Below are 19,254 nucleotides of genomic sequence, written 5' to 3'. Positions count from 1 at the left end.
GCTGCGGTTGTACAGTGGCTGCAGCTGGGATTCTTACACATATTAGTGATAAAGTTTGTTATTTAGTGGTTTACTGAAAAGAATATACTTTGTTTGAGGCAACTGAGAAAAGCAGATTCCGAGTCTTGAAACTAACACCACATTTACCCCCTTCTCTTCTGCTTTGAATTTTGTTTGGTTGATGTTGAGAAGTATGTTTGTTGCATTACTTGGAAATTTTTTGGTTAGCCAATGTGTATTACTTACTATGTCCTCGCCAATGATGTGAGTTCACTGCAGGTGCTTCATCTATTTCCAACACTGTTCTTCATAAGAACTGTCCTTCAACGATTGTAAGACAGATAAAGTGTAACCAAATTTTGAGTGAGGGCTTGTACAGTCCCCTTAATCCAGGCTATATTATGAATTGTGCAGCTGGTAGGAAACAGAAAGTGCATTGGCCCAGGCCTTCTCATACCTACCACTGTAAGGAATTGAGTTTTTTCAAGTTATCACAATTCGGATCCTATGCCTTTATAAAGTATCGAACACAGATGGAGGTATGTGCATTGTTCATAGAAACTACATGAATGGTAGGACCCATTTGGACTACTTGTGCTTGCTGCACAAGATGATAGCTCTCCTTCAGAAGAGATTGATTTGCGCAGGGTGAATATACCAGCCTACACTTATTCTTTCCCAGGTTCCCATACCAGAATCTTATTCTAAATGGTGGGCGAGCAGAGGTTGCCAGGCACTCCTTTTGTCAACGTAAGACACATCTGCTTGAGTGAAATGCACTTATCCCCATTTCAATTGTTGTTGCAATGGTAATAATTGTAAACATTTATCTCACCTGACAACAAACCACCTAGAACTGTCCTAATTTGTCTGCCCTGTGATTTTCATCTCCTTTTATAAAGGCGCCTTTTTAACCTGGAGAAATGAGAGCACATTTCACATGAATTGTTGAAACTGTTCTGACTACCTGCTAACCAGAGTATTTCGTTTAAGATCCTAGGCCTGCTGCTTAATTGTGAAAAACAGACCTCAATATGTCACCCCAGTTTTCTGACTGTATCAACATTGCACAGCACTGGGACAGTAAGACTCCGCAAGATTATTCTGTGAGGGCCTAGACTGGGGAGAAACCCTCAGCCTTGAATAAGCTTTCAGGAGGCAAGAGTGTCGTTATTAATAGTCTTTTAATATAATATATCATTCAAAGATATTATTTGGCATTCAAATAATCATTGTTGTAATTTCTCAGAGGTTTTAAGGGGATCACTTTAAAAAAAGTGTTAACAAAGTTACTTTCTTTATGTTGTTGAGGTTGCATAATACACCCTTTGTGTCCCCTTTACTCCTTTGCAATATTCATTTTTGCAGGTTTTGCATCAAATACAATTTCCAAAATGGGTGGATCAAGTACTTTCCCCTTCATATTTTGAATTTGAATGGCTACACATTGGTCTGCTTGCGAAATGTCTTAAATCCTTGCAGTGGTCCTTTCGTTTTCAAGAGAGACTATTTACACTGTGCGGATGCAGTTATTGTAAAGAGTTAGCTAAATTGCAACCTCATACATTGTATCAAGTTATTCAGGAAACACCCTACAATTTAAAACATAATGTGCAAGATGAAAAATATCGCAATTGTTTTAGGGCAAAAGATGAAGGCATAATTCTTGGGGAGCCTGTATTACAATGAACCAGGCTAACACGACATGGACGTACTGGAAATGTTAATGGGATGTGCTGTATTAAACTTACTACATATCACTCTAGTCCTTGTTTGATTATGACTATTGTAGGAAATATGGTTTAGAAATTTAGGGACCACAAAGGAATGAGAACTAGAGTGTCGGAGGGCCATGAATGCACCTTTGGACTTTTCATAAGTATCTGTATAAGTTATCAATAATATTATATACATACTGGCAATATTCAAGTGTGAGGAGATTTGTCATTGTTGCAAATAAACATAAAAAATTGATCCATATGTATTGTTATCTTAACATGTGTCCTTCCGCCACATCTATGCAGCTTGAGTGTGGTGATTCAGAAAATCACAGCAAGGGTCTTTTCTGAGAATAAAATGAAAAGTGAGGTCAAAGCTAAAAAGCACATTTCAGATAAGAAATGCATTACTACACTATGAAATGAGTAGAGTATACAGTACAATAAATTTACTGCAACAAGGGTGGAATTTGAGATAAAATCTACCTTCTTTTACAAAAACCACATTTGCTTACCGTCTGGGCTGATTCCAGTTACTAAAACCAGCACTTTGAAGTTCGCTCTCCTCTCCCTCACCTTCCTCACGTTCAGGCAATTCTGGAATTTCACTGTTAACAGGTAACCATAGGAAGTTAACATTATTACTAGAAACATGTGAGATTATAATTCTAATCAATGATTGCAGGAGACTGACACTTGTGGTGCACTTCCATAATAAGTACAGCTGTTTTAGGGAAAAAACATTTTAAAAATAACCTTTCACCTTTGACTCTTATGGTGCTCCGACTCCGCTCATAAGAAGAAATCACTGGTCTGGAAAATCATTCACAGGCTTAAAAATGTCTAAGTGGATTACGTAAAACCTTTAACTTTTGACAAAATACCAAGGAACTCCCCAAAGCGCAGCTAATTCTTATTTGTAAACAGTTCTGGTGGATATAAATCTGCAACACAAACTGACAAAAATTTCCTTTTTTACATATGTTTTTAAAACAAATTTACATAACACTTTTGTTTTCACACATAAAAAAGACTAATAGTAATTATGGTAAATGTGGAGTAAAAGAAAAAAAGAAGACCAGTGAGGGTGTCATATTTGTGGATTCTTTATCTCTCTTAATAAATAGATAATATCCCAATAGTCAAAGACTGACACCAAACCTTTTCAACATCTGTTTTAGTGGGTTCCTTGTGTAGATGACTGCCCAGACAAAAAAAGACTGGTGTATGCTGGCAGAAAAAGTGTAATATGATGAGCATGGCTGCTCCCAGCAGTTTGCCATACCTGTGCATAAACAGAACATTACTATTGGTTGGACAAAGGGCCTCAGTTTGGGAAAAGCCGGATGGTTGTATGTTTTGAATTTTATCAAAGGTCTTATGCCTCAATGGACAGGTTACTTAATTTTGGTAACACTCTTTCTGGTGGCTACTTTATCTAAACATAAGTTCCTCATCTTTAGAATTTTCCCCAGGTGCCATACTGGATCCGGAAAAGTTTCATAGCATCTGGAGTGCACCTCCTAGCGAGAGGTTTCACAGGTACTCAAACTCACAACTGTTTTCACACTGTGCATTGTCAAAGATGGGGGAAACATCTAGCCATGGTTTCCCTCATGGTTGGAAGATGCCCTATGCTACATAAGGAGACAGATGTTGTTTGTGATATATGCCATTCGTGATCAGTTAGGTGCAACTGGCTGAGCTTGTCCATCCTGGCATTCAAGGATCCCATCAGGAGGTTCACAGTCAGGGAAATGCCCTGAAGCACCAGCCAACTGCAGAGGTGCAGAGCCTCTTGGCACTGCCCCCCACCTTCACCCTGCTTGATACAGTTCTATTGTGTTGGTGGTGCCCGTGAGAATCCGTCCCAGCCTGACCCTTGATGAATGAAAAAGAAAATTCCTTCAGCATTAGGCGACTGGCTTGCAACAAAACAGATTGTTATTGAGTCAGGTTTCCACCAGATACAACAGCCCTCCGACTTCTACCTCCCAAAGATGATTTCCCTAACCTTGCAGCGATGCATTTCTCACCACCAGTGCAGATCGTATGCAGTGAACTCTGAACCCTTGATGGCATCTGCAAGGTTGCTTGTTGCTGGTCCACTGGGAATTTGGATTCTACTGCAGAGACCGCATATGTCATTAGCGTAGTCAGGATTCAGAAGGCCAAATGGCCATGAAATTGTTTGAGGTCCAGTACTGTGGTTAAAACACAGTGATAATAGCCCAAATGATCTGGACTCACTGAAAAGGAGGGAAGGCTCTGAACTGCACCACGCCCACCAATGTCATTAACTGTGGTTGTAAGTTCTGGTCAGAATCAGAGCAAAGAAGACAATGGAGCCTTTGAGGGTGCCTCTGCCTCAGTGAAAGTATAGGATAAGACTCAGGTTGTGTTGAGACAGGGTGTGCTGTAGCAGATTTAGAAAGCAAAGTGGGTCTGGGTTGAGATGACACCAGCTCTAAGTCAGACATTGGGGACGGTACCAAATTCTACTCCGGCATCAGCCCTGGAGTCGATAAAGGAGGGACTGACATGACTCTCGGAGCCAGAGTGGAAATCTGCACTGAACATTTGATAGGGCCAAGGGATTCAGACGACACAGAGGAGGGATCCACAGCAGTAATCCGAGTGAGGGCCTCTGTAGATCCTTGGGGCCTGAAGGTGCACCACAAGGAGCTGAAAGAGTGCAAAAGATACAAAGCTTCACCTCCCTAAAGTTCTCGATCTGCTACAGCATCACTGATGGTACTGGGAACTCGGGCACATCGGGATCAACTGCAGAAATTGCTCCTCTGTCAGAAATCAGGAGTAAGACAGATTAGCACCATTACAGCCTCGAAAAATTTGATAGAGGGTGGTGGGAATGGGTTATGTTCCACTTCACCTTTTTATGTCTCCACTAGGACTTCGACTTAGCAGAAGACTATGAAGAAGTCCTTGCGGAGGAGCCTCAGGACAGAAAGAGTCCAGGCCCTCAATCTGGTGCCCTAGCAGTACTTACACGAGGACCATGACTTAGTATTGTGTTTGATGATGCACAGCTTTGCTTCTGGGCCCTAGATTGCATTTGGATGCATAAGATTGCAATGACTACACGATGTTTGGTGACCTGAGCCTAACCAAAAAAAGTCACACCTAGTGCAGGTCTGTAAAGGAAATCTGTTTTCTGCACTCAGGGCATGGTTTGAAGCATATAGTTTTCCTAACACACTGGTTTTAGTTTTCGAAGTAGTTGAAAGTGGAGGGGATCTCCAGATTCATGTTTGAATGCGCTATATACAGGTCTGCTCTGCCACTACAGGGGTGGAACGAAGCATACATAGAGTTGCATTGTGCCACCAAGAATTACACTGTAGCACTGCTATGAAAAGTTTCTGGATACAGTCTGGTACCGGAGGAATATTTTAAAGGAGCTTTTAGAAGTGTCCATCACAACATAGTTTACTGAATGTATAAATATGGATGTGAATGGGGATTTGTGCTTCAAGCATTTGGATATTTAGAACTGAATGAGCATAGGACACTATATTGTCTGTCTTTCCTCACCAATTTTATAGTCTGCTCCTCCTTTGTACATTGAATAACAATTGTTTCAAAAACAAAACATATTTATTTTGGTTTCAAATTTTTAAGGTATTTGCAGCAAATCTAAAAGGTTTCTTGAAATTAACAAACCATGCATCAATTGGCAACTGAGAACAGAATCTCAAACAAAACAGTTGTGTGCCAGTCTCAGTCAATGATACGTTAAAACCAGGGCACCAGATGTAAATGATGAGGAGTATAAGAACACTTGATAAGCAGTAGCTTTGTTAGGATTCATTCTGCTTTGTTTTATTTTACTAAAACAATCACCCACTTCAACAAGTTTGGGTGTTGGAAATAGAACGCAGCAGTGGGACATTCTGTGTTTGCTAACTTGCTTGCCATGGCCAGCCACAAACAGAACATCTTACTTTAAACTAACATTGATCATCATTTCTTTAAAAAGGAAAATTGTACAAGGAAAATGCTGGCAAACACCATGTGTTTAAAAAAAAAAAAAAAGCTAAATATCCCCTTTGATTTGGTCTCAGTCCAATTGAAAATGAAAGTAGCCAAACATGGATTTTAGGAAATGGGGACAGGTGGGTTTTTCCCTTGTGTTCGGAGGCTGCCAGGAGTTGAAAAGATCAGTGTGTCTAACTTGTATTATTCAGTTCAACAGGGTTTAGAAATCTATGTATTTGATAAAACCAAGCTCCTTGGTGCAACATTTTTGGTTTGTAAATTACAGCTTAATAGTCTTTCAGAAAGTCTATATTTCTATGCCTACACCCTGCCATAAGTGTGACTTTAAAATCCTACAAGCATCACAACCTTTTTAAGATGTTCATTCATTAATAAGGACTTGTGAATATGTATAATTATGGACTAACGAGGCATAAGAACAGAATTCAAAAAATGAATGTCAATAAGAAGAAAAACCATTTGACCAATTTCCCAAAAAAGCTAACCATGTCACGCTCCCATGATAACTTGGTGAGAGTTGAGCCGGTCAAGGACTAACAGTATAGCATATAAAGAATTCAATAAACTATAAACAGGATGTGAAGATCCTCAGATGAATGCTACTAAGCTGGAAATCTAAATTTTTCCAGAATATAAAGACATGTTTAATGTAATTTTAATGAGATGCAGACATAATGGAATTTGCTTTACAAACACTCCTTCACAGTTGGTGTCCTGTACCAACAAATATCTTTTCTGTTTTAATCTTTGTATGTTTGTCTTGTATGTTTTCATTCTGTGTGCTTTGTGTTTGGAAAAAGGATATCTTGTATTACTGAAGCATAAAATAATAGGTTGATTTATTTCTGAATCTATGTATGAAAATGTTATATCTCACTTTCTAATATATAAAAGATTATGCTACGTCATACATGACTTAAATGTAAACACTGGTCCACAGAAACATAATATATACTTAGGCATTGAGGCAGCCTTGTTAATACAACCTGACATTGTTAAGCTCAATTTCATTCAAGGATGAATACATTCCTGCATTGGTACAGAGACCCTTCAAGGGGAAAAATGAATGTGAAACTATTACTTCTTTTGGTTTACTTGTAGAAGAAGGATCTAAATTTGACTGGCTAATGGAGGCAGTATGAGTTACGATAATTAGTACAGCAACCAGGTTTTCTCAGATAAAATGGTACAATATGGTAGTACCAGCATCTTGCTACTTCTGAAAATGAATTTGTAGACGTTTAACACAGCTGCCAAAAACAGATTGTGAAACACACAGTTGTCAAGCTCATTAAAATGTAAGAAAAAGTGTCACTCAAAGATTATTAAAAAGGGTAAGGATTGAAAATGTCACATACACTACACCAGGGCCCAAAAGAAAGTGTACCATTAGCTGCTAGAAAGTCAAGGGTATTTGCTGCTTGCAGAGGGCCGGGCTCCAAAGTAAAATCACTACTATAAGGTGATACTGTCCATTTACTTAACACAGACACAATACAACGCAGCCCTTCTCAAGAGTCCCTTCTGCAGCTTTCTGTTTATATCTGGACGCTCATTAAGGAGGTTTCTATAGCCAGAACTGCATATTTATGTGGGATGCTATCCAACAGATACAATTCGTGTTTTGTCAGAGGAAAACTGAGTTTCTAATTCTACACTAACCCTCCAGTGTACTGGCACCTTCTCCTGTGATGTATCCTAGTGTCTGACTGTTGTGTGCAGTGTATAAGGTAAAGTTACCAGAAATCAGTCTATCCACCATGAAGTTCAGTCAGTCTTGTAGAGCCATTGACGACAAATATCGACAGATGAATTTAATGTGGACTTGATTCTGGACCTAGTCATCAGACTCTAGACATCTGCATTATAAGTGTCTACGAAAAAAGATGTTTAAGATGTTAGCCACATTTGTTTGTATGTCTTTGTAAATAGTACGGATGCACTTTTTTGGCACTTTATTCACTTGCACTTCACTGTCACTTGCTAGGAGCACTTAATAGAATATACAGCTTGCAAAGTTAATTGAAGTACAGTTTCTGAATAAAATAAGAATCAAAGAAATCTCATTAAATAGTACAACCACTTCATTGGAAGTTTAAGCTAATACTTCCCCCGTGGGACTACAGTTTGCTGTTTTTCAGTGTATAAGAGCAGCCACTATAAAATGTGACATAAACTTGTTCACCAGGTTACTATTAGTGGAATCAGATCTGCTGCACACTTCATTGAGGACCTCTTATTCATTTGTATGAAGTTAAGAAGACGTGTTCACAACAGGTTAAAATCTCCAAATCAATCACAGCATTATCTTAAAACACTTTGGGAATTTTGGCAATATAGACTAATCATAGTGGTCTGCAGCTGTTACATTACAGGTAGCAGACAAGAGATCTTTCTTAATACCTTTACATCGTGTTGCTTTACACTTCAGGTAAGATTTTTAGGTCGAGCATAGTAGTGCGCAAGCGATGCTTTTCCGACGTGTTGGTGTGTATCTAGGCTTTTAACAACGCCCACATCATGCCCATCACTACCACTCGTTTGTGGGCTTACCCTTCAAAAATCCTTTGATGACATTGGTAAATGGCTTACGTTTGTCCCACCTTGGGGAGGTTTTGTTACTGCCTTGGCTATCATCCCTGTTACACGGCTAAATGTACTTTTGCTGATAAGTTTGACTGTGAGTGAACTTCTTTTTCCTTTTGTGTGTCTCTTCACGCTGATGCTCATGGCGGCTGTGGCGCTGTGAATCAGCTTGCTTAAGTGAAACTGTTTTACTTTTAATTTTCAATTTAATGTGCAAGAAAAGCCCGGTTAGGAGTTTACAAAGCTAATAGCTTTAACTCGAGCAAATGCGAGACCCGTTGCATTTCAAATGCTTTTTTTTTTTATGGTTTCAAGTGGCATAAGTTTATATTATATTGAGAAATGGGAATGTGTGGATATGTATTTGTACACACACACACACACACATATATATATATACACACCACTTACTGGCAGTCGCCAGTAGGTACTTATACAGTAGTTAGAACAATGTTTCCAAAGAAAAAGCGTTTTTTTTTTACTTAACTATATCTTTGGCACCATTTGACGAATCTTGGCGAAATTTTTCACAAAAAAGTGTCCACTTGATTCTTGTTGTGCACAGAAAGTTTTGGGGTGATCCATTGCGGGGGCCGAGAAAAAGAGGGGGTCAAAAAACGTGTGTTTCCCATGTTAATTTCCATTGGAACTTTAAACATGACTACAGCCCACGCCACTCGAAGGAATTACACTAAATTTGGCAGAATGCTAGCTGTTGGTACGCAGATTACGCATTCGCTTATTTGATGTAAATCCGTTCAGTAGTTTAAGAGAAATTAAAGGGAAAATAAATGTGTATGTCTAGGGCCACAGATCCTCCCAAACGACTTCGCGAATAATGATGAACTCATGCAGTGAAATGCACAACTCTGACTGGCTGCCAAAATTTCAACCAGGAAGTGTTGGCAGCCATCTTGGGACTCAGCTTCAGTCGAGTCCCGCAAAGAAAAGTGAAAAAGAAAAAGAGGGGCATTATAGGAATACCCTGACCTCCCAGAGGGACCACCGCGAGGCAAAAAAGCATTATTTTAAAAATGTTGCCGCAAATTAGTGAAATTCTCCGATTCGTAGCATAATAATAAAAATACATTAAAAACACAGGCTCCTGAGCTTGTCTTTTTTTTTAAAGCCACCAGGTGGGCCAGGTCCGGGGGGATTCTAAAAAATAATGAGGAAGGGCGCGCAAGGAGCCCCCCTTCTGGGACCATTACCTCCTCGGGGCTTTTGAATGAAAGCCATCTCCCCGGGGGCAGAATATGTTAACAAATGCAGGGGAAGGCCATCCTCCGGTCCTCCCCTGGGCACAATATGCAAACAGGAGGTTACCCGCCTCCCCTGCAGCCCTAGAGACCTCCATCTTCCCAGGGCAGAATATGTAAACAAATGTGGGGGCTGGCTGCCTGCCCCCCTCCCCCTGCAGCCCTTGAGACCGCCACCTACCCAGGGCAGAATAGTAAATTGATATCGGGGGCCATGCCTCCCCAGGCCTGGGTACCACATCATCCCTGGGGCAGATCAGTAAATTGATTCAGGGGGATGCCCAGCCATCTCCCTGGGGCTTATTCCAAAAATAATCAAGGGGGTCCAATAGACCCTGGGGAGCGCCCCCACCAAATGTGGGGGGCTGCCTGTCCCCCTTCTCCCCCCTCAGGCCTCCAAAGCCCCAGGGACCGCCACCTCCCCAGGTTAGAATAGTAAATTGAAAAAATTAAATGTTTGTGCCGAGCTCTGGGAGACAGGGTCCCCAGGGCCAAGACCAGTCTAGTGAGGGGAGCCGTATAGACCCCTCCCCCAAAATATAAAATATTTCGGCCAGGTCCTGGGAGATGGGGTCCCCAGGAGGCTGGGACTGGCCCAGGAAGGGGGGCCTCACGCCCCCCATCCAACAAAGAAATAATAATAATATGAAGGCTGGGCTACTGGGGATAGGGTGCCAGGGCCAAAATCAGCTGGGGTGTGGGAGGCCGTGCGCCCCCCCTTGCGCCCCTAAAAAATATTTAGAAGGGCGGGTCCCAGGGGATGAGGTCCCCAGGGCAGAGATCAGCCCGGGGAAGGGGCCACGCAGTCCCGCTCACCTAAACAAATAAATATATTAACTACGGATCCCAGGAGATGGGGTCCCCGGTGCCAAAATCGTCCGGCCACATGGGCCTGCCGGCTCCGGCTGCGCATGGCAAAAGGCCGTGTGCAGCATGGCGTTTGGTTTTTAGGGGGGAGTTGGCTGCAGGCCCTGCAGGTAACCCCACCACACATGGCCAAAGGCCGTGTGCGACAGTGGTTGGATTAACGTATAGTAATGAAAATTACTTTACTTTAAAAAAAATAAAAAACATGGAAATTCACTATAATATTTGCAGTAAATGTTTTGACAAAAAATGGTGCAACTGTTCATTACGCCTTGTGGCGGCCCTGTGGCATTAAACATCAATGTTACTAGAAGGAATTGGCATTTCAAAATTGTTCTGTCAAAGCGGCACAGGAGTTTGGGGTGATTTACAAAGATACGAAGGTAATCACGTGTTATAGAACGATATGCACTACAATTACCACAATGCCCTTTATGAAGGAAAAGGTTAAATCAGAGGGGCAGAGAAAGGACTTAATCAAAGTTGGAAATTCTATCACTCTGAGGAAGACGGATGTTGAAATGCACTTAGTGATAAGGCAAAAAACAACTTGAAGATTTTATGCAGTGGAGGCTACTTTGAGAATAAAATCGATGAAAGCGAACTCCTGGGAGTGTGGCGTGTTTGTTTGTTTTATATGGAAGGGGATGCTCAGCCCCGGACGCTTGCACCAGCAAATTGTAGAGCGTGCAGCCCACTGACTGGAATTAAAGCGTAAGGACTGCAGCGCCTGACAAAAGGTACAAATCTGAAGATTGTCTGTGAGCAGCTGAAAGTAATTCCAATAATGGCATGTGTACGTGTCACTGAAGGACAACATTCAGCCAGGAGAGGCATGTACCTTCATTACGCCTTGCAGCAGCCCTGCAGCAGTAAAAGCCAATGGTACTAGAAGGAATTTGCATTTCAAAATCATTCTGTCGAAGCGGCCCTGTAATAGGGCACAGGAGTATGGGGCAATTTACAAAGACACTAAGGTAATCACCTTATAGAAGGATGTGCACTACAATAACCACAATGCCTTTCGTGAAGGAAAAGGTTAAATTAGAGGGGTGGAGAAAGGACTTACTCAAAGTTGGAAATCCTATCACTCTGAGGAAGACAGATATTGAAATGCGTTACCGATAAGGCAAAACCAACTTGAAGATTTGAGACTACTTTGAAAATAAAATCGAAATCCTGGGGGTGCTGAGTGTTTGTTGTATATATGTATGTATGTATTATATATATACCGTGACCAAGACTCCTTGGAGAGTCGAAACGCGTAGGTGGTTGTTGACTGCAATAAAGTACACGTTTATTTATACCTTGTGGAGTGCGGTGAAATTCTTCGCTATAATATATATATATATATATATATATATAAAACATTATGTCACATACTGGGATAGTACGTTTTTAGAATTCAGGCATGAGTGGTGTGTAGGGCTAGCAAGGGCTTTTAAGGGATTAGGGATTTGCAGGGTTACAGCAAACTGAGGGTTTCTGATGTTTAGGGATGGGTAGGGTAAATGGATAGTAAAGGAGTTGTAGGGTTCAGAGATGAGTAAGGGATATATACATAAAACACTAATAAAATGTTATGGGGACTTATGAAAAAAAAAAATATATATATATATATATATATATATATATATATATATGTGGAAAATGTCACTTACCCAGTGTACATCTGTTCGTGGCATGTTCCACTGCAGATTCACATGCTGTGCAAACGTCTGCCATCTAGTGTTGGGCTCGGAGTGTTACAAGTTGTTTTTCTTTGAAGAAGGGTTTTCGAGTCACAGGATCGAGTGATTCCTCCTCTTCGGTTCCACTGCGCACGGGCATCGACTCCATGTTAGATTGTTTTCCCGCAGAGGGTAAGGTAGGAGTGATATAGTATAAAGAAAAGAGATGTCCATGCTAATGGAATGGTAAATATAAATATATATATATATATATATATATATATATATTCACAACAAACGGTGTTCAGAGTGGAGCACTCTAGCTGCTGGTGCAGCGGAAGGGTGAAGACCATCACCCTTATTTAATTCGAAAACAACAAAGAACGCTGCACTGCCGGAGGTCTCATCTTGTGATTATCTTTTATTGCTTTAAAGCAGCATGAAAACAGACCCCACAACGCGTTTCGACTGTCGTCTTTCTCAAGTGGCTCATAGTCTGTATTTGCTTAATTCACATAATCGCAGCTTTTATATACAAAGCATTCTGGGATATATTTGTCCATGCTAATGCATCCTGGGATTCATAGTTCTCATATATATTTCACCTGGGGCTTGTTGATATACTGTGATCTCATAATTTGCATTTTCACATTAAACACGGCTTGGTTCTTCTATGTTTTCAAAGAGGAAACCATAAGTTCTTTTAGTTGTTTCATTTCCTTCATCCTACGTGCACCAGCACGTTTCATAATGGAGCCGATATTTTCAAACCTCTTAGTGACTAATTATGAGATCACAGTATATCAACAATTGCAGGACCACCATAACCAGCATGCACTGTACTCACTTGAGAGGCCCACTGGGGCGGACTGGTATTTAAAGAGACTAATCAGGTGCCTGCAATTAGACAAGCTGAAGCCATGCCGGTCTTTTCAACAAGAAAGAAATGCCTGGAGCACTTCCAGCACTGGCTGCACCTACGAGGGTGAAACACTTTTATATTTTTCTCTGCTGAAGAAAGGATTGACCTTGAAACACGTGTCCAGAGATGATTTTATAACTTAAGGCCTGGAATAACGAAACTGCTTAAAGAATTCACTGTGAGTTGCTGGCTTTGCTTTTTCTTCCCATTTATATAACCTGTTGGGAGTGCGTTTTCACATGAGGACAACTTCGTTTTTGATATATATACATATGTACAAATGTGGTAAACTTAAACGACTACAGGCTTCCTGGGAGGTGGGAGGGTGCATGTGAATCTGCAGCGGAACATGCCACGAACAGATGTACACTGGGTAAGTGACATTTTCCGTTCGATGGCATGTGTAGCTGCAGATACACATGCTGTGCATAGACTACAAAGCAGTTAGTCCTCCCATAAAAGCGATGGTTAGCATGTAGGAGTTGAAGTTGTTTGAAATAATGTTCTGAGTACAGCTTGACCTACTGTGGCTTTCTGTGTTGCGAAAACAGCTACACAATAGTGTTTAGTAAATGTATGTGGTGTTGACCAAGTAGCTGCTTAACATATTTCAGCCATTAGCATATTTCTTAAGAAGGCCATTGTAGCACCTTTCTTCCTTGTGGAATGTGCTTTAGGAAAAACTAGGAGTTGTGTTTTAGCTTTAAGGTAACATGTTTGGATGCATTTCACTATCCATCTTGCTAAACCTTGTTTTGAAATGGGGTTACCAGTATGAGGTTTTTGAAAAGCTACACATAGCTGTTTAGTTTTCTGAATGGTGTTGTTCTATCTTTGTAGTACATTAGAGCTCTTTTAATGTCTAATAAATGTAGAGCTCTTTCTGCTACAGAATCTGGTTGTGGGAAGAAGTCTGGTAGTTCCACTGTTTGATTGATATGAAAAGGTGTTATTACTTTAGGAAGAAATTTAGGGTTAGCTCCTAGTACAACTTTATGTTTGTGTACCTGTATGAATGGTTCTTCAATAGTAAAAGCTTGAATTTCACTAGCTCTTCGCAATGATGTAATTGCGACTAGGAAGGCAACTTTCCATGTTAAAAATTGCATTTGACATGAGTGCATACGCTCAAATGGTGGGCCCATAAGTCGCGTAAGCACTATGTTTAAATTCCAAGCAGGAACTGGAGGTGTCCTGGGAGGAATGATGCGTTTTAAGCCTTCCATGAAGGATTTGACAACAGGTACTCTAAATAAAGACGTGCACTGTAAATTTTGCAAATATGCAGAAATTGCAGTGAGATGTATTTTTATGGAAGAGAATGCTACATTTGATTTTTGCAAATGAAGCATTTTCATTTGTTTACTTTATTCGGTACAGAAAGACCATAAAAGACATCAAATAAATAAAACATACAAATTTCTCAATCATTAAAATTTCTAAAAACGTTATTAATACATTTTCCGAATACCATGAGCAGCATGTATGAAATTTAACACAGCCTGAATTGTGTCCATATTTCCCAGATCGTGTAAATGGGAATAAGCAAGCTGGCTGGTTCTAATATTATTACACAAAAATAACGGACGTAAAAACCTTTTTCTTGGAACAACATATAAAATGCAAAAAAGCATAAAATGTAATGTACTCTGAGGTGTCTTTCCATCGCAGCGACAAGGAGGGAGGTTCTTAAACCAGGTTCCACATACTGGAAATTCTACCAAGTAATGTAAAATATTTAAACGTAGCCTCGTGAGTAAAGACCTTTGTCGCTCATGATTAATAATGGTCAGATACAGCTTTGGTTGAAATTGCTGTGTCTCATACCTCGACCATAATCTCATTACACCAGATGCTGACTCCATGGCCTTATTTTTCTGCCAGAATATATCTTTAACCTTCTTAATGTCCTGTCTTGTTAGGGTGTCTGGTTTAAGAAAAAAATCCCCTAATCCTAGTGATAGGAGCGAGAGATAAACATATCTAAGCCAGGGTATATCCAGAGAACGTGACAGGAGGAGACAATCCTGTATCACCTTTCTACATAAATACGCTTCTGGCTTAGTCCAGATTTTAACCCACAATATTACAGGTTAAAGTTTTATATAGCTAGATATGTATCTCAAGCCTACCTCGTTGTGACAGAACTTTACTGGAGTAGATTGAGGGACTGCTAATAACCTTCTTAAAAATGTATTTTCTATAGTCTGAAGTCCTGTACATTCTGCATACCCCCAGACCCCGGCTCCAAATGTTGCAATAGAAAGACACTTAGAGGAGAAGACAGTCATCATTTCCTTAACAGGTTTATGTCGTAGTCTTTTCGCGAACCTAAAAACTGCTTCAATGGCTTTTTGGAATTGTATTGAGCGTATATTAACTAAAAATTTCCAATTAAAATCTACATCAATAGGAACCTCCAGATACGTAAAATGTGGGACCTTGAGTATCTCATGCCCATCTAAAACAAATTTTTTCATTTTTGCTAATTTGGGTCCGGTCTTCATCACAAATGACTTAGTTCTATTTATTTTAAGACCAAGGTTCCCCATAAAAGTATTAAAAGCATTTAATAAAATCTGGAGGCCATTTGCTGTCCTTGAGATGAGTACAGCATCGTCCGCATACAGAAGTACAGGGATTGGAGAATTATTGATAACTGGGGAATCCTTCCCTGATTCGCAAAGAAATTTCTCTAGGCCGTTTATGTACAAGAGAAAAATAAAAGGGGCAAGGACACATCCCTGTCTAACCCCCTTTAGTGAGGGAAATTTCTCTGTCATGCATCCCTCCTGAGAATAACAGACCCGAGCCTCTGTACAGGCATGACGTTTACGAAGTAATATGACTATATCTTTATCCACGCCCAAATGAAGCAAATAACATACAATATCTTGTATTGATGCTGAAAGAGGGGCAATTTGTTTAGACTGACAGTAATATACAAATCTTTTCTATTTGTTGGCATAGCACTGTCTGGTAGTGGGTTTTCTTGCTTGCTTAATTACTTCCATGCATTCAGTTGGTAATTGTAAATACCCAAATTCTATGATTTCAGGAGCCAAATCGCTAAATTGAGTGTGTTGGGATTTAAGTGCCTGATCTGCCCTTTGTTTTTTGTCAACAGATCTGGTCTGTTTGGGAGTTTAGAGTGTGGTACTACAGGTAGATCTAATAATTTTGTGTACCACGCTGACATGCTCATGTTGGTGCTATGAGTATCATGTTGAGTGAAGTTTGACGCAACTTGTTGACTAGAAACGGAAGGAGTGGGAGAGGGGGAAAAGCGTACGCAAATATCCCTGACCAATTGATCCATAGATCATTGCCCTTGGATAGGGGATGTGGGTGTCTGGATGTGAAGTTTTGGCATTTTGTCTTTTCGCTTGTTGCGAACAGGTCTATGTTTGGTGTTCCCCACTTTTGAAAGTACTTTTGAAGTACACGAGGATGAATCTCCCACTCGTGAGTTTGTTTGTGATTTCTGCTGAAGATATCTGTCAACTGATTGTCTATCCCTGGGATGTACTGTGCTAATAGATTAAATTGGTTGTGGACTGCCCATTTCCAAATGTTTAGGGCTAGAATGGACAGTTGGGATGAATGTGTCCCTCCTTGTTTGTTGAAATAATAAATGGTTGTCATATTGTCGGTTTTGATAAGAACATTCTTCTGTGTGAGAAGAGGTTGAAAAGCTTTGAGGGCTAGAAAAACAGCCAATACCTCCAAGTGGTTTATGTGTAGGTGTTTCTGTTTGACATCTCATTTTCCTTGAATGTTGCGATTGTTTAGGTGAGCTCCCCAACCAATCATTGATGCATCTGTTGTAATTATGGTCTGAGGCTCAGGGTCTTGAAATGACCGCCCCTTGATTAGATTGGTAGAATTCCACCACTAAAGGGACATATATGTTTGGCGGTCTATCAACACTAGATCTTGGAGTTGACCGTGTGCCTGTGACCATTGTTGTGCAAGGCACTGTTGTAAGGGCCGCATGTTTAATCTTGCGTGTGGTACAATCGCAATGCAGGATGCCATCATTCCTAGAATTTTCATGACAAATCTTACAGTGTATTGTTGATTTGGTTGTATTTGTGGAATTAGATTTTGGAAAGCTTGTATCCTTTGTGTGTTTGGATACACTAGAGCTTGCTGAGTATTTAGTATTGAAACTAAATACGGTTGTAGTTGTGCTGGTTGAAGTTGTGATTTTTAGTAGTTTATCGAGAAACCTAGTGTGTGTGTGTAAGGTTTGTATTACATAACGTGTATGATTTTGGCATTGTATATGACTGCTTGATTTTATTAGCCAATCGTCTAGATATGGAAATACATGTATATGTTGTCTTCTTAGGTAAGCTGCCACTACTGCCAAGCACTTTGTGAATACCCTTGGCGCTGTTGTTATTCCAAAGGGTAACACTTTGAACTGGTAGTGTTTTCCTTGAATGAGAAACCTGAGGTATTTTCTGTGGGCAGGATGGATGGGTATGTGGAAATAAGCATCCTTGAGGTCTAAAGCTGTCATAAAATCTCGTTTTTGTAGCAGTGGGATAACATCCTGGAAAGTTACCATGACAGGATGTAAAGATTGAGGGGCCTGAAGTCTAATATTGCCGTGAGGGTGCCATCTTCTTTGGAATTAGACAGTATAGTGAATAAACTCCTGCTCCGATCTGACACTGTGGAACTAACTCAATTGCTTGTTTGAGTAGTAGAGATTGGACCTCTTCTTGTAACAGAATTGTGTGTTCTGTGGTTAGTTTGTGAAACCTAGCTTTGTCGGAGTCTTTTCGTAGCTTTTCTATTGCTGTGTCTACTTCTGGCCCCAAAAGATGTTTTTTTATTGAAGGGCATGTTTAACACAGCCTGTTGTATTTCTGGCTTTAATCCAGAAGATCAGAGCCATGCATGTATACGAATAGTGACTGCTGTGTTGAAACTCCTTGCAGTGGTATCTGCTGCATCTAGGGAAGATCCTATTTGGTTATTTGTAATAGCTTGCCCTTATTCCACTACCTGTTGAGCCCTTTTTTGGTGTTTTTTGGGGAGATGCTGTATTATATCTTGCATCTCGTCCTAATGGGCTCTATCATAACGAGCTAGTAGTGCTTGTGAATTTGTTATTCTCCATTGGTTTGTTGCTTGGGACGCAACCCTTTTCCCCGCAACATCAAATTTTCTGCTTTCCTTATCAGGAGGGGGTGCATCTCCTGAGGACTGACTATTTGCTCTCTTCCTGGCAGCACTAACCACAAATGAATCAGGTGGTACCTGATGGGTGATATAATCAGGGTCAGAAGGTGCAGGTTTGTACTTGTTTTCTATTCTAGGTGTTATAATGCGTGCTTTCACCGTCTCGTTAAAAATTTGATCTGCATGTTTTACCATGCCTGGGAGCATCGGGAGGCACTGGTATCTAGAATGAGTTGAGGATAATGTCTTGAATAAAAAATCCTCTTCTAGTGGTTCTGTGTGCATTATAACCCCATGATAGACTGAAGCCCTAGCTATGACCGGTTATATACAGTAGTATCTTTAGGTGGCGATGGTTTAGAGGGGTAGCTGGTTGGATCGTTGCTTGGGATGGGATCAGGGTCGTAAAGATCCCATGGATCAACAGTGTCCTGTTGAGAGTCATAGGAATGAGTTGGAGAATGCATTGGTGTAGGGCTTATCTGAGGAGAGGTAGGTAGGTGTGGACAATGAGGAGGAGAATAAGGAGGAGAAGACTGAGGAGGTGCTGACATCCCTTTCTGTTTTGGCACTTTAGCTGGGGGCTGCATAGTGTCCAATTCCTCCTGAAATGCCAGCTTTCTCTTTGTTTTTAACGGAGGTGCTGTGATAATTCTCCCTGTTTCTTTATGGAAGTGGATCCTGGACTATCTCTCATCCATAATTTGAAGTATTGGTTCGACCTCTGACGACGACTCAGATGTTTTGTGGCTTTCTTTAAGTCTCTTAGAAAGTCTGTGTTCCTCTGCATATGCCTTTTTTTCAGCTCCAAAATGTGTTTTTTCAGGATCGAAAATGAAGAGGAAGTTCTCAGCTCCGAAACAGGTTTTCTTATTTTCGACTCCGACAATTGCTGTTTACTGGAGTCTGAAATTGAGCTTTTTGTCGACTCTGAGGTTTTCAGAAGGGTGACCTTTTTTGGTACCGAACTGGAGGGTCGGTCACCGACAGTCTTTTTTTGGGGCCGAGCCATGGCC

The 19,254-nt window shown here is 40.6% G+C and overlaps 1 protein-coding gene across 12 annotated transcripts in view; it reads right to left on the bottom strand.

Annotated features, from left to right (window-relative positions):
- Positions 1-19,254, bottom strand: part of MPDZ (multiple PDZ domain crumbs cell polarity complex component) — a 1,044,214-nt gene that overhangs the window by 482,453 nt on the left and 542,507 nt on the right. For all 12 annotated transcript variants that reach the window (XM_069238948.1, XM_069238974.1, XM_069239000.1 and 9 more), the window contains one exon: positions 2,234-2,326. In XM_069238948.1, coding sequence (XP_069095049.1) covers positions 2,234-2,326 — 93 coding nt within the window. The remainder of the gene's footprint in view (positions 1-2,233; positions 2,327-19,254) is intronic.

This window comes from Pleurodeles waltl, chromosome 1_2, assembly GCF_031143425.1.
Source record: "Pleurodeles waltl isolate 20211129_DDA chromosome 1_2, aPleWal1.hap1.20221129, whole genome shotgun sequence".
Taxonomy (NCBI): Eukaryota; Metazoa; Chordata; class Amphibia; order Caudata; family Salamandridae; genus Pleurodeles; species Pleurodeles waltl.
The sequence above is the reverse complement of the archived record's forward strand: the minus strand, read 5'-3'. Positions and strand labels throughout refer to the sequence as shown.